This window comes from Ruditapes philippinarum, unplaced genomic scaffold (assembly GCF_026571515.1).
Source record: "Ruditapes philippinarum isolate M1 unplaced genomic scaffold, ASM2657151v2 ctg767_1_1_1_1, whole genome shotgun sequence".
In the NCBI taxonomy this organism is placed as follows: domain Eukaryota; kingdom Metazoa; phylum Mollusca; class Bivalvia; order Venerida; family Veneridae; genus Ruditapes; species Ruditapes philippinarum.
This window is the reverse complement of record NW_026866214.1, coordinates 371,884-387,075: the sequence shown is the minus strand read 5'-3', so window position 1 is coordinate 387,075 and position 15,192 is coordinate 371,884. Positions and strand designations below refer to the sequence as shown.

Here is a 15,192-nt window from a genome sequence, read left to right as displayed (position 1 = left end):
TTCACAATATATTATATAGGGGTGTCACGGTTAGCAAAAATGATAAACGTTTAACGGCAACATAATAACCGTGTTAAACGAGCATAGTAATAAAATTCTTAGATTTTCAACATACTTTGTTTCTTCATGACAAGATATAAAATTTTGTTTGTATTTTGTTGTACTCAACAATGATTACAACAGAAGTCTGATTATAAAGAAACTATTTTCAGTTAGCACAGTACGGTACATGATCAGATAGCATGTAATCGGGGAAAACAACTGAAATACAAATAGAATGTCATATCTTGTTATTAAAAACTTTAGAATAATAACGTTACGAATATTTTTTTTTCAAAATTGGTACTTTGTCTAATACTAACCTCTGTTAACGGTTAGCGAGTTTCCTGACCGGTTTTTACCTTAAAACCTGTTTGTACCCGTTTAAACGGATAAGGGTGACACCCTTGATATGATACACCATACTGAAAAATGTTTTATTTTCGTTTCAGGTGTTCGAAAGTCAACAGTCACAACATGGGAGAAATACTATTAAAGTGTTACAAGACTACAGCCAGAAACAGGGTAGTACAGTCAATCAGGTGTACGACGCTTTAGAAGAAATCGACAGACCAGATGCTCTTGATGAACTCAGAGAGGGAATTCCTGGTAAGTCCCCGGGTCCTAGGTTTATAAAGAAATGTTGTGAAGCAACTATTAGGAATTAAGCCAATCTCTGGCATTTGATTGGTTAGAAACTGGCACAGAATGTGCACTGATGTGTAACCAATGAAAATCCTGAAGATTTGAGGCAGAGCCCAGAAAAAAGTTTTATGATCTAGAGGCCTAATGTGAAAACTGATATGATTGGATGATAATCAAAGCAATTTTTCAATCTTCAACCAATGAGATTAATAGTTATTCATAGTTTGAGATACATGGTTATGAAGCTTAATTGTTCAAGATGTCTTCTTATTAAAAGTGTAAGGTAAAACTATGTTTCTGAATTGGCCTTAAAAAGCATGTTACAAAAGTCTCAAAATATAAATCTTAACCTTGAGTCTTCTGGAACCCACGTTTTGAGCCTTTATCACGAGTATAGAGCTAGGCCAGCCTGCCTGCATGTCTTTGCATTAAATTTTCATCTTGATTCCCCCAGAATTGATAATGGATAGTTCCAGAAAGTGTAAGCTGGGTAAAGTGGTAAAATATAATCATATTTTCCTTTTTCTGTTAAAATGATTGTGCCTTAATTTATTTTTATCTCACAGAAATTGAGAAGAGTTATCGTGACAGCTTAAACAAAAAACATCGCCATAGGGATCTCATCGAGGACGACTACGTCTGTGTAACGTGTGACAATATGCCCTACTCCAAAGAGGCGTTCCAGTCATACACTCAAAACCATCATAAGACTGCAGCTATGTCTCCTGGAAACAGTTACAGAATGTTTGCGGGAAACCAGCAGATTCCGGTTTCTTCACCGTGTAAAAATTACCAAAGACATAACAGCTTTGAACCTCAATGTGTAAACGCAAGGTTGCCTGGATACGAGCATGAAAGTCCCGACCTTAAACGACAGCGCTCGATGCCTCTGTCCGACAGTATGATGGTACGCGGACATGATAGTCATTCTCAATACTATCGTGACATGGAACCGATGGATCACGCCCCTTCGGTCAGAGAAGATCCGGTTCCACCAGGTGCAGCATTGATGAGAGGTATGGCCCGGTACAATAACCAGCACGGGTTGCCACATATGAATTCAACTGTTCACACAAACAATTCAGAGAATCTCTTCAGACAGCCTTTTAACCAGTTTAGTCGACAGACAGAACGAGCAGGTCTGAAGTTAGAAATTCCGGCGCCATCACTGAAGTCAGCAGACTTCTTTAGCCCAAGTCCGACACCTACCACGCCATCTACACCTTTAGGGCACTTACAGAAACTAGCCAATGAAACGCCAATTCAGACAGAAGATGGATACAAACACCTGATGAAGCTAAAACGCGACGAGGAATTACTCCAGGGTAAAGCCGGGCACCTAGAATCCCCCGATAGACTAATGGAATTTATGTCTCAACAACATCCAAGCATGATAGGTCATGGCCAAGGTCATCATGGTGAGGGTCAAGGTCATATGAGGTTAAGTCCAAGGATACCTGGTCCACCAAATACATTTCCGTTAAGATCTAAGTCGTCTTCAAATTCTGCCGCAACATCCCCTACAAGTAGTTCTCAGACACAGCAGTTGACAAAATCAGCATCTGTGCCTGGAAACATGAAGTCAGCAGAGTTCAGAAAAGGTAACATTTCTTAAAATCTGATTATTCTATTGTATTAATTGGTCATATCATAAAACATAGACTTAAATTGCTATTATGGATATTTTTTGTTCATTGACTATTTGAGTATATAAACTTTGGACAGTGATGTTAATAATAACACCTAGGACACCTGTACAAAACCATGCCAACACGGACACACTGATGTGATCTGACTGGTTTCTGCTTTTAGCCTCTTAGTTTTGTCATTTTGATAACAGGCAGTTTTCAAAACAGGCAGTTTTCAGATTAAGACTTAAAGAAAACAAAATGCCATGCCAGCTTGTTTTGAAATAATTTGTTTTATCACACATTCGTGCCAATTTTGCGACTCTGTAAAAATGGTATTGTACGGTCATTCATATATTTTGATGTGAAGTCATTTGCTTTAAACAAACATAGTGTAAAGATGTGCAAAATGTTAGTGTTACAGTATAGGGGCCTCAAAGAAAAATTATTCTTTTGCACTTATAACATTTTTTTTTTCGGGAGGTATGTGATAAATAGAATATGATATTCATGTAGGTTCATAACAGGATTTATTTAATTGTTGAATAAAATATTTTGCTCGCCAGAGGCTCCCATAATATAATTTTATTCAACTGGTTCTATAAATTCAGTATTGAACCTACACTCATTCAATATCCTCTATTTAGACATGTTTGTAGTATTCATGGTTTCTGCTATTTTTCAGCATTTTGGCATATAAAAGTGTTTGTCACGTACGCAGCAGACGACAAAAAGCATACACAGCGTGTATTGAGTTTGTGTAAATGTCTGGAGAAAAACGGCTTCACTTGCTGTGTTGACATATTCCATAGAAAACTGCCCATAGAAGAAAGACATAATTGGTACCAAAACAGATTTGACGAGGTATGGTATAGTATTTAATAATTTGCTTCTGGTACCAGTGTAGTCCTAGGCCAGATCACTCTTAAACAAATTTTTACTTTTTACTGATGGCCTCTTAACCCTTACTTTGGATTCTTTCATGTGAGGAAGCTATCCAGCTAGCTTACGGAACATCGGTGGTTCTACTCAGGTGCCTGTTCGTGCCTGAAATAATGCACAGAAGGGCATCTGAGGTCCTCCTCCACCAGTAAAGCTGGAATGTCGCCATATGACCTATACTGTGTTGGTGTGACGTAAAACCCAATCAAACAAATGAAAACAAAATCTTAACCCTTACCCTGCTGGAACCGAAAGTGATTAGCCTTTGCCACCAGTTTAGAGCCAGGCCTACCATTGGCTGACCAACTTCAAATTTTTACCTTGACACCCTTTATTTGATAATGAATTGTTCCTAAAATGGAAGAAGGGCAAATTGGTACATATTAGCATCTTCATATCATAATTATTACACTTGGCTATTAAAGTTCCAGGTAAATTTATGATGCGTATTAATTTGAGCAGAGTTGTGAAGAAAACATAACATTCTCAAATTTATTAAGTACGATTATTAGTGACAAATAATTTAGTGTGATTATAAGTGACAAATAGTTTAGTATGATTATTAGTGACAAATAGTTAAGCATGCCTTAAAGGTATCTTTGAATGAGAAAATGGTTATATATGGTTATATAATTGTCGGCCAGAACATAAATGACCTCTAGGAACATGCTGAGAATTTGATAATTTTATGTTGAAGTAATTTTTTGATACTGGTCTCTCTGGCACTGTCAATGTCACTGTCTCCCCTTTCTTTAATTTGTCATGTTAGCGGCCTCCATGGCAAAGTGGTTATGGTTACCTCAAACCACTTGCCCCTCACTGTGGGTTTGAATCCTGTCAGAAATTCTTGGGTTGAGAACCTTTACAACTAGCTTATAAAAAAGGCGGTTCTTTTAAAATATACACTTGTACTTGAAATAATGCTAAGAAGGATGCCTAACGTCTTCCGCCTCCAACAGTAAAGCCGAACCGTTGCAACGTGAACCATCAAAACTTACCAAAAATTAATGTTATGTTACTTTGAAATTTCAAATACCAGTTCGATCCCTGGGTGAGGCGGAATTTCTCTGTGACAATAATTGATCCTCCACATAGAGTCTAATAGTCATTTTTCTTTCACTGCTGAACCAGAATTCATGTGGAATAAGTACTGGTTGGGGACCACCAAAACCGGACAACCACCAAACCCAGACGGCCCATAAAATACTTTAGTATTTTCTTTGTAAAATGGTTGTCAGTCACTTTTTTATCAACAATAAATGCATGTTTCTTCTATAATTAAGTAAATAATTTTATTTCAACCTCTTTAAATGGTAATATTTCAATGTCTATTTCAAAAATGTTGACGTTGAAATTTGGGGGTCAAGAAAGCAATGCATGACCTCATATACCAGCTATAATCATTTGCAAGTAAACAATAGAATGTCCAAAACATAAGCATTCAAAATGCTGCTGAAATATTGTTTATCATGTTGAAAATCACAAATCGAAACACCCAAACTTTTATCTGAATTAAATCATGTCATGTACATATCTGTCCGGACACATGGTACTGTAGTGTAGACAATTTAGGTAATTTTGATACCCTCCCTGTAAGCCTCAGATATAAAAGTCAATGCAATCAGAAATAAACAAACTATTTTGTTAGTTAGGAGAAGAACCTAGATGAACTGTGTCAAATTTTTAGGTCTCTATGTTAAAAATTATAAAATCTGTACAGAAAAATGTTCAAAAAGTGTCCGGTTTTATGGTCTCGGACCAGTAGTCTGTCACTTGTGGTAAAATAAGTGATTACTGGTTTATCCAGGAAAGTTAGGTGGGACGGCTCCTGAGATATGACCAAACATGTGTAAAGAACAAACAATTTTATTCCAAACACTTTGCTTGATCATTACTGTGAATTACTGTGACTCATTTTGGGAGGTGGGGATCTGTTTTGTTAGGTTTATTATTTCTTAATTATATTATATAAAAACTTATTGTCAGATATCACGTCAAATTTTACACCAAAGATGTGTGACATGCATTTTAATACAAAGCAAAAATTGCCCCTGACTCACAGTGCGACAGTTTGGTTAGGTTTTATGAACAAAACATTTTAGATTATGAATTAAAATTCTGTTATCATATTAACCACAATAGATTAAAAGCAGTGCAATGCACTTAAAAAAAGAAGTCTACCTTATTTATTTTTTACAATATTCACGGGCAGTCAGTTTTAAATAAGATTTAGGTTGACACTCTACTGTGAAAACAGCTACCTATAATTATGATAAAGACTATAAAAAAAAATCATACGCGGGCTTCCATAACAGAATGGAATATCTGGCTTTATGGTAACTATTTACTGCAGTTACTAGGCTCTGCGGAGATTAATGGTTATTTTGATCCCTACATGTCATTTTTCTCATACTAGGGAGTTTATTTATTTATTATTTTTGGAAGGGGGTTGGGGAGGGGGGTGTAGATGAACCTCTATATAATTTTGGGGGTAATCTTGTGGGGTTTTTTTAAGGGGGGAGGGGGTAAACCTCTTGTTTTGGAGAGCTATAGTGTTTTGGTCATCAATTGCATAAACTACATTCAATGTATAGTCAAATATAAAATTAAAATTTCACATTAATGTCAGGAATTTGGCTGATTTTATGTTTTATCTTTTCTTAAAAATCAAACTTACAAAGGCAACTTCTCAGAATGTTAATATTCCTGGGTTAAATGTGGAATGCATTTGTCATTTTATTTTGTAATTATTATATTTGGTTTTAATGTGTGTAGTTTTACTTACTCATAGAATTTTTGGAAAAAAAATATTTATAAAACAAAAATTTTTGACACGAAGGCCATAAATAATGAGCTCATATCAGTAATAAAGATGTTCAAAAAGAAAACCACAGCCCAGAAAGGTCAAACCACAAACACAACAAACTTGCACATACATGAAACATACTTTGCAGAAAACATGTCACTCAAAATTTATGGCAGTCAATTAGTCAGTGGTGTAAATGATTCATTCTGTATGAACAGAAGGAAATGGATTGCAATACTGACTGCTGTAAAACCATAAGGTTTTATATGTGATTAAATTGTTATTCAAAGAATTTTATTGTTTCCCCCTCAATCCACTGGTGTATTCTCTCCACCACCCCCCCCCCCTATATTCCACTGGTATTATTCCTTACCCACCCCCCAGCACTGCCAACTGGTGTATTTCCCCAAATTGTACTGGTGTACTGGTGTATATTTTCTCCTATTCCACCTGTATATTGCCTCGTATTTCACTGGTGTATTTCCGGGAGCCCATCTTATGTATCCTTCCCCCCACCTATTCCACTGGTGTATTTCAACCTCCCAGTTCCACTGGTATTTTCCTCCCTGAACCCACTGGTGTTTTTTCCCCTTATTCCATTGATGTATTTTCCCCAATTCCACTTGTGTATTTTCCCCATTCCCAATGGTGTATTTTCCCCAATTACATTTGATTATTTCCACTTAATTCCTCTGCTGTATTTCCTCCCAAAATTTCAATTGTGTATATCCTCCAACCCAAATTCCACTGATACTTGTTGTTAAAAGGCATGGGGTATCTTTGTAAGCTTGATAGATTGTACATGTGTTTTTATTTTTCTTTCGTTTATTTTAGGCTGACTTTATTCTAGTTGTAATGTCACCGAAGTACAGAATGGAAGCGGACTCTTGCGAGATGGAAAACGATGCCGACGACTCGGACAGTGTTGACAGCGACGGAGAAAACGACTTAAACAACAGGCCATACCGACTTCATACAAAAAATATTTACCGACTAATGTACCGGGAGTATATCCAAAGTAGTCAGAGATGTAACCGGTTTGTGCCATTACTTTTCCCCGGTATGGTGCAGGATATTATTCCAAACTGGATGTTAGATAATTACAATAGCTTGTTTTATTACTGGCCTAAGCAGTATAAAGATTTACTATGGATGTTGACAAAACCGGAAAACCGTGTACCGGAACATGTTACGCCACCCGTTAACCGGTGCATTCAAGACAATGATGATGCTGGTACGAATGGAACAGAAAAAAGTGCGGAATCAGAATAAGGAAGTAAAGTCCCTTTGAAGAATGATTAAAAATTAACTAAATCATATGTATGGAAAATTCATTATTTTGACATTGTAGTAGTGCTTATGTTGGAGAAAAACCCAGGAAATTATGAAACTTATCATAAAATACGTATGGGCATTTTTTTTGTGTAGTAAAGCTTGTATGTACAAACAAAAGATAAAATTTTTAATGTGAAAATTTATGTCCAGATTAAGAATTTAAACCTCTGGCATTATAATTTGTTGTTGTGTCAGGTTACGATACGAATAAGATAGTATTGCTTTGAATTCTTGGCGTATTATGTTAGCAGCATAACAACTTTAAAGACCTACATATAGTTCCAACCATGTTGTAGAATGTTTGAGGTATTGTGCGATTCAAATAATTGTTAGATTCATGTAGTTAAAATGGTGATATTGTTTGTAAAGTGTTCACGTTACCCTGTTAGAGATGTTATTATTAGTGATAAACACCTTGTGCTAAACCAAAACTTACAAGAAAATCACCAAAGTTTGTTGTTTAATTTTAGCTCACCATGGTAACAGAGAGCCTATATTGATCGCTCACTGTCTGTTGTCCGTCCTTTTATCGTATACCAGTCGACACTTTTCTTTAAAACGACATCTACTCCAAATCCACTAGGTCAATATCATCAAAACTTCATAGGATTGTTCCTTGGCTGACCCTCTTTTCAAATTTAATTTAAGAAATGCCATTTCATGTAGAACTATAGCTGCCGGGGCAGTCAACCCTCAATATGTTTAAAAAAAAAGATGGCTACTACAGGATGGGTCACATTTTTGAAAATATACGAATCAAATGACGTCTTAGTTAAATCTGTTGGTCAGAAATAGAGGATATTGAATGAGTGTAAGTTCAATACTGAATTTATTGCACAAGTTGAATAAAATTATATTATGCCAGCCTCTGGCGAGCATAATATTATTTTATTCAATGAGTGCAATATATTCAGTATTGAACTTACACTCATTCAATATCCTCTATTTCTGACCAACAGATTTAACTAAGACGTCATTTGAACTTACACGAATTTGATATTCTATTTATCACATACCCAAAATAAAGACTGTTTATAGTGAAATAAGAGTCATTTTTCATTGACGTGCCTAAAGTATAACGCTAACATTTAGCACGTCTTTACACTATGTTTGTATAACGCTTATGACGTCATGTGAAAATATATGCACAGCCGTGCAATACCATATTTACGTAGTCGTAAAATCGGCACGGGTGTGTGATAAATTGATATAATTAAACAAACATTTCCAAGACTGTCTGTTGGGGTTGTGTTTCCAATATTCATAGAGAAAACTTTTCTTATTTTTGTCACTCTTTCTATAAATTCTGGTGAGCGATATAGGATCATCATGGCCCTCTTGTTAAATTTTAAGTTATTATAATTATATATTGTATATATTGAATAAATGCCAAATGAAAATAAAAACCTGTTGTTAGAAAATAGACAACTGCCAATATTGGCCAGTCACATCAACGGGTGGTCTTTGTTGACAGGTGACCACTCGAAATAGAGTTTGATATTTTAGATGTTAGTGTTTGAAATTCATCGAGTGTCTTTTTTTAGTTTTTCTTTTAATATTAAGAATATTAATATTACTTTCTATTACAATACATTTTGTATTTTGTTATTTGTTTGTGGTTTTAAGTCACAACTTATCTTTTAACCAGTTTTTAAATTTTGAATGAATAACTTTTTACATATAGATTAAATTGTAGTAGTTTTTTACATATAGATAGGAGTTAGGCTATTTCCCTATATGGTTATATGTTTTATTCTGCCATTTTTCTGTCATAATAGTGCTAGAATAGTATTCATAAAGTGTTGTTATTCAACCACCTTTAAAAAATTGTTTGTTTGCCAATTTTGACTTGTTTTCTTCAAAATGGATAGTTATGTGAATTTCGTTTTAACCCATTTATTTATAACAAGTTTGATAAAAATATGAAACATTAGTGGTTTAGTGATAAAAGCCAGAAGAATATTTATATTTCAACACAAGCAAATGTCTTGGGGGTTCTTTAGGGGCTCTGAAACATGAAAAGTAGCGACTCCTTTCAGGCCCGGAAACATGAAAAGGAAGAGATAGTGTACCATTAAAAAAAATCTGACAAGCAAAATTTTGGTGATCTGGCCATAAGTGGCAAAGAAACAATATTTTATATGCAGCTTATTCATATTAAAGAACAAACATATAGGACTGTTAGATAGGTAACATATGCCTGTAAGTTGGGACTCATGGCAACTTTAAACATTGACTAGATTTTGGTTCAAACAGGACTGCTGTGTTTAACAAGGTCAAGGTCACAATAAAAGGTTACAGCTTTGTTTGAAAACAAAATTTAAGATAAGAAGTATCAAAACAAATCTGAAAAGCTAAAATTTCATGTTGCGAAACATAAACAAGTTTAGTTTCTTTGCCTACTTGGCAAGTATAACACAGGAAGAACAGACCGTAATTTTTCAAGGTTAAAGACACTTGATTATGATTTTTATTATAAGGTCAAGGTCAGAAACAGAACTTAATGCTGAGTAGACATAAAAAATTGCTGTATCTGTATGGTCAGTATCCCACAAGGTCAGACAAGACTGCAAGGTCAAGGACACATGTCAAGGTCAACGACACATGTCAAGGTCAAGGACACATGTGTGTAGGTCAATAGTGGAATGCACAAAAGTGGAACTTATATATCCAAGGTCACAGTTCATATTCAGGCCTTTATTTTGCATAGTTACATGTTGAGTTTTGTGTAATATTTGACCTTGTTAATGTATGTTAATTTAAACAAAAGTGAGCTTAATTGTTTTATGTTAAAATATTAAATGGCATCTGTGTCCAGGGCAAAGAATTTTCATATAATATCGTCACCTTAGTGCAGTAACTGGTTAACTCCTTATATGATTTAATAGGAGTTAACCCGTTACTACAGTAAGGTGACAATATGTTATTTGATTGGAATACTTAGAGTGATATTTTCTTTTACTGTTACGATGAAAAGCCTTCTCTTTATATGAAGTAAACATTTGAGCCATGCCATGACAGAACCAACGTAATGCATTTGCGACCAGCATGGATCCAGACCAGCCTGCGCATCCACACAGTCTGATCAGGATCCATGCTGTTCGCTTACAAACCCTATTACAAGTAGAGAAACTGATAGCGAACAGCGTAGATCCTGATCAGACTGTGCAGATGCGCAGGCGGGTCTGGATCCATGCTGTTCGCAAACGCATTATGTTGGTTTTGTCAGGGCGCGGCTCAATTTTGTTTTTAAGTTCCAGTTCTAAAAACAAACAGTTCAGAATTATCTGTGATATATTTTTGAAATTTTTTTCTTGATCAGAATCATGAAACTATATTTAGATTTTCTATAAATAGAGAAATAATTTTGTAATTGAAATAGAAAAAATGGAGTATATTTTATATTATAGTTATCAAAAAGTTTGCTCAATTGTTCTATAGCCATCTATTTACAGATTAAATTGTTGTTACTAAGTCTTAAAATTGTACATATTTGTTTTAGTATTTCTTTCTTTAAACTTGTCTGTATGAAAGTTTTTATCATTGTTAATCTATTTGTTGTTACCATGTCACATGACTTGCAATGTTTGTTGCATGTAGAGTTTATAAAATGACTTCATTTAAATGTTATGAAGTGTACACTTAAAATAGCTTTTGTCCTGCTGGTGGCAAGTGAGTTTACCCAAACAACCAGTGCAGACCAAGATCAGCAGACACATCTGTACAGATCATGGTCTGCGCTGTTTGCTATTAGGTCAGTACCTCGTTTTGAAAATTTCTCCATGAAAATGATAATTGGTTTTGTCCACATGGGAAAAATTGAGTAAGCCCATTTAAGATAGTTTGCATGGTAAGAGTTAAAACTTCAAATTCTCTTGAATAACCTAGGCATATCTTATTTCCTGTTTAGTTTTATGGTTCTAATAGTGGCGAAATCTTACTTATTCTTGCACAGGAATCGGTGAAAAACTTGCTTAAGGTTCTGCATGCAATTTTAGATCTCATTTGTTACTGAAATTTTACATGTGTCTTCAGAGACATAATGTTAGGTTTTTGACCAAGACCCATAACTCTTTTACATTAATTCAAACTAAGATTATTCCTCTTTGTTAACTTCTGCATTATCTTGGCTCTTGTTCTATGATCAAGTGCGAGGATAGTCCAGTACCAGTAGTTTTTTCTGGCTTTTCCACTTGCAGCTTTTGTAATAAACTCACAACAGTGGGTGGCGGCCGTAAATATCGCCCTTGCTTCATCTTAGTGTTGTTGTATTTTTTCTGATTCTATGTGATCTTTGTTTCCGTTACTTTTACTGGTATAAAATTAAATGCCACTTTAGTCAAAGCTAGGGAATGCTGATTTTATACCATTTGCACTTGCAGCTTTTGATATAGAAGAATTGTAAAATATTGTCCGAGTTCGAAAACATTTAAGGACTTGTATCTTACCTTTTAAAAAATAGTTATAGCTTAAGAACATGTGCCATTACCTCTTGTAGCTTTATTCTTATACTTACTTTTTTTCCAAAGTAAAGTGGTACGGGGACTGTCCCTTGATATATACCATGTATTGTTTGTTATTTATTTAGCTGAAATTTTGCAACAGAAGTGCTAATAGCTTTGTGAAGCTGCAATAGTGAAAATTTTGTACATTCTTTTTACAATCAAATATTGAATTTTTTTGGTACTCTGATACGATGAAATATTTTGTACTGCGCAATATTCTTATGGAGTGGTTTTAACAATTACTCTTCAAATTTCTTGTAATTTTTTACCAGTATTTTATAAATATAAGATTTTTGTTCAGTTGAAGTAGTTTGCGTAAGATATGGGATTAAAATGTGCAATATGTTATAAAAATATATAAGCAGAAGTAAAACATTACAGAGTTTCCATTGTTACTTTTTTTATGTAGAAAATCAAAAATAATTTACAATGTAGTATATATCGTCACATAAGTGCAGTAACGGGTTAACTCCTATTAAATTTCAAAGGGACTTAACCCATTCTTGGTCTCGGGTGATGATATATTAATGAGGTGAGATTCTTTAATTATCTGTTTTTGCATGGTACTGAGAATTCACTTAATTTCATAGACATGAATTTTCGTGGCTTTGTCACAAAAACATTTTTATGGGTACTTAAATTTGTTGTCTGATTATTTTCCTAAAAGGTTAAATGTCAAAAATGTGATGCAAAAAAAATCTTACAGCAGACGAAAAGAAATTTTGTTGGATTTTAAATTTGTGGATTGACCTATCCACAAAAACCACGAAAATTAGTGTCCCATGAATGATAATGATTTTATGATATGTTATTGTTTAAATAAGTGCTATTTTGATGAAGGGGTCTCTGAATAGCCGGTTAATTAAAAACATTTTTAAAAGAATGAACTTAATAAAAAAAAATTGTTGAACAGCAATTTAATGAAATATTTTTTTAATGTATAGTATAATAGTATGTATGTATAATTTTATGAATTAGCCAAAATAAAGACAACTCTTGGTGCAGATATTTTAAATTACTGTTTTAAATGGAATGTATGTAATCATGTTTTTTTTTTTTTTCATTTTTCATTTCATCTTATGATATATATGGGCAGAAACTTTTATTATAGGGATAAGCTGCTCTAAAAATAGAATTTTTTCCCATCCAGACCCACAATCCCTTGCGCATAATTTAAAAGGCCCTTGGTGTTGGTCGATTTCCTTCATATTGTTTAAATAATATGGCAAAGTTATCAGAGATTTTATGTTACTGATATTGTTCACATTTTCATCTTTTACCAATAATTTAGATTTTTTTAAAAACAAAAAATTTGTTTCACATATTTAGAAGTTATTTTCAAGATGGCGGAACACAGTCTCAGAAAATCTCACAAAAAATGTGAACTTGCGGGATTATGTTATTGGTGATACAGATTTTACGTGTATGACATCATAGTTTCCTCTCCATGTTGTATGAAACTCCATGATATGGGTTAAAAAGGTCAGGATTATTTTTGAATCAGAAGTTTTCAGCTCTTTTTCTTTACATTAAGAATAATGCTGAATTTTGGACTTTTAGGGAAAAAAAAATTTCAACATTCACCCATGTCAGATTTAGCTCATGTTAGTTTTCATGAATTCTGTTCTTTTTGTTTGTTTGTCTTTATCAAATTTTAGGTAAGATTTGATTACCATATACAACTGATATTTTCATTTTTTTTGCACTTTGTAAGTAGATATGTTTTTGTTAATTATAGAAAGTCCTTTATAAAATATTAAGCCATGTTATATGTACTAAAAAACAACAATACATTTTATTTTTCACTATTTACAGACTAAACACTCTAATTCTTGTACATGTATTGGCAGTTTATTAGTACATGTACATTCAAAATCTACTGGACATTTTGCCCTTTTGCTCAACGCAAGGTTTTCCATCTTCGCTGAGCCTGTGTAATTGTTTTATTAGTTTTATAATATCTAGGGGATATTGAATGAGTGTAATGTTCAATACTGAATTTATTGAATAAAATAAGTTGAATAAAATTATATTCTGCGAGCCTCTGTCTAGCACAACATTATTTTATTCAACAAGTTCAATAAATTCAGTAATGAACCTACATGAATATAATATTCTGTGTATCACATACCAAAAATAAAGACTATTTAAAGTGAAAAAGAGCATTTTTCATTGACACACCTGTAGTGCCACTAACATTTAGCGCATCTTTATGCTTTGTTTGTATAACATTAAAATACATGCACGGCTGTGCAATACCATTTTTACAGGGTCACAAAATGAATTTCCTTGCTTAAAATTTTAGAATTGTTAATTTAAGGGCTCGCAGCAATTACAACACTATATTAATATATAGTGGACAAGTCCTGCCTTGTATTATAAGGTCTATTCTTACAGTAAGTGATTCCAACCTCAAACCAACAGAATTGAACAGCAATGTTATAAAGTCTGGACTACACTTCTGTGAAGTGGAACCATACTTTATTCTATTGTCCGATTATTTTTTATCAGTTTCATATTAAGATTACCATTAAAGTAATAATGGATAGTCCCAAAAATAATTTTCTAAAAAAAACACCTCAATTTCATTACACTTTGAAAATTGTGGGCATATCTGGTAATTTAATACAAAAAAAGTTAAATATCTTCATAATAACTTGAATGTTTACTGTTTTTCTGTTATTTTCTGCAGGGATGGGGCAGGACATTGATTAGGGCTGAGGCTTTTGTTAATAGCTTGATACACTTTAAAATGATTATTAAATTTAGCCCATGACCATTTTATAAAAGACATTCATACAATTACTTGGGGTCCAATTGTAGACAATTGTGATCTTGTGATTAATTTCATGCACATTTGATAATGTCTTGTCTCTTCACAATGATATACAATCAGACAATATAACATTTAGCGCTTTGATTATGTATAAATGAATGAACATATATGAGAAGTGTCATGACAAAACCAACATAATGGGTTTGCTACCAGCCTGAATCCAGACCAGCCTGCGCATCCGCGCAGTCTGATCAGGATCCATGCTGTTCTCTATCAGTTTCTCTACTTATATAGGGTTTGTAAGCGAACAGCATGGATCCTGATCAGACTGTGCGGATGCGCAGGCTGGTCTGGATCCATGCTGATCGCAAACCCACTATGTTGGTTTTGTAATGACGCGGCTAATTATAATGTTTTATGTCAAGTTTTTCTCAGTTGCCATATTAACTTAAGTTACTTGCAATCAATCAATGAATATAGCCCAGTATCTTGACATTATAAGAAAGAAAATTACAT

The 15,192-nt window shown here is 33.9% G+C and overlaps 1 protein-coding gene across 1 annotated transcript; it reads left to right on the top strand.

Moving 5' to 3' along the window:
* Window positions 1-473: 473 nt before the first annotated feature.
* On the top strand, window positions 474-8,301 carry LOC132731736 (uncharacterized). The gene is made up of 4 exons (XM_060717985.1): window positions 474-648; window positions 1,251-2,285; window positions 2,998-3,176; window positions 6,895-8,301. Exons 2-4 carry the CDS (start codon window positions 1,343-1,345, stop codon window positions 7,330-7,332), a joined length of 1,560 nt encoding a protein of 519 aa, XP_060573968.1. The 5' UTR covers window positions 474-648; window positions 1,251-1,342; the 3' UTR covers window positions 7,333-8,301.
* The last annotated feature ends 6,891 nt before the right edge of the window (window positions 8,302-15,192 follow it).

Bases quoted from the DNA above. Each gene is read 5' to 3' on its own strand.
- LOC132731736 (XM_060717985.1), top strand. From the start codon at position 1,343: ATGCCCTACTCCAAAGAGGCGTTCCAGTCATACACTCAAAACCATCAT. The intron at 2,286-2,997 runs GTAACATTTCTT...GCTATTTTTCAG, and splicing joins GTCAGCAGAGTTCAGAAAAG to CATTTTGGCATATAAAAGTG. The intron at 3,177-6,894 runs GTATGGTATAGT...CGTTTATTTTAG, and splicing joins ACCAAAACAGATTTGACGAG to GCTGACTTTATTCTAGTTGT.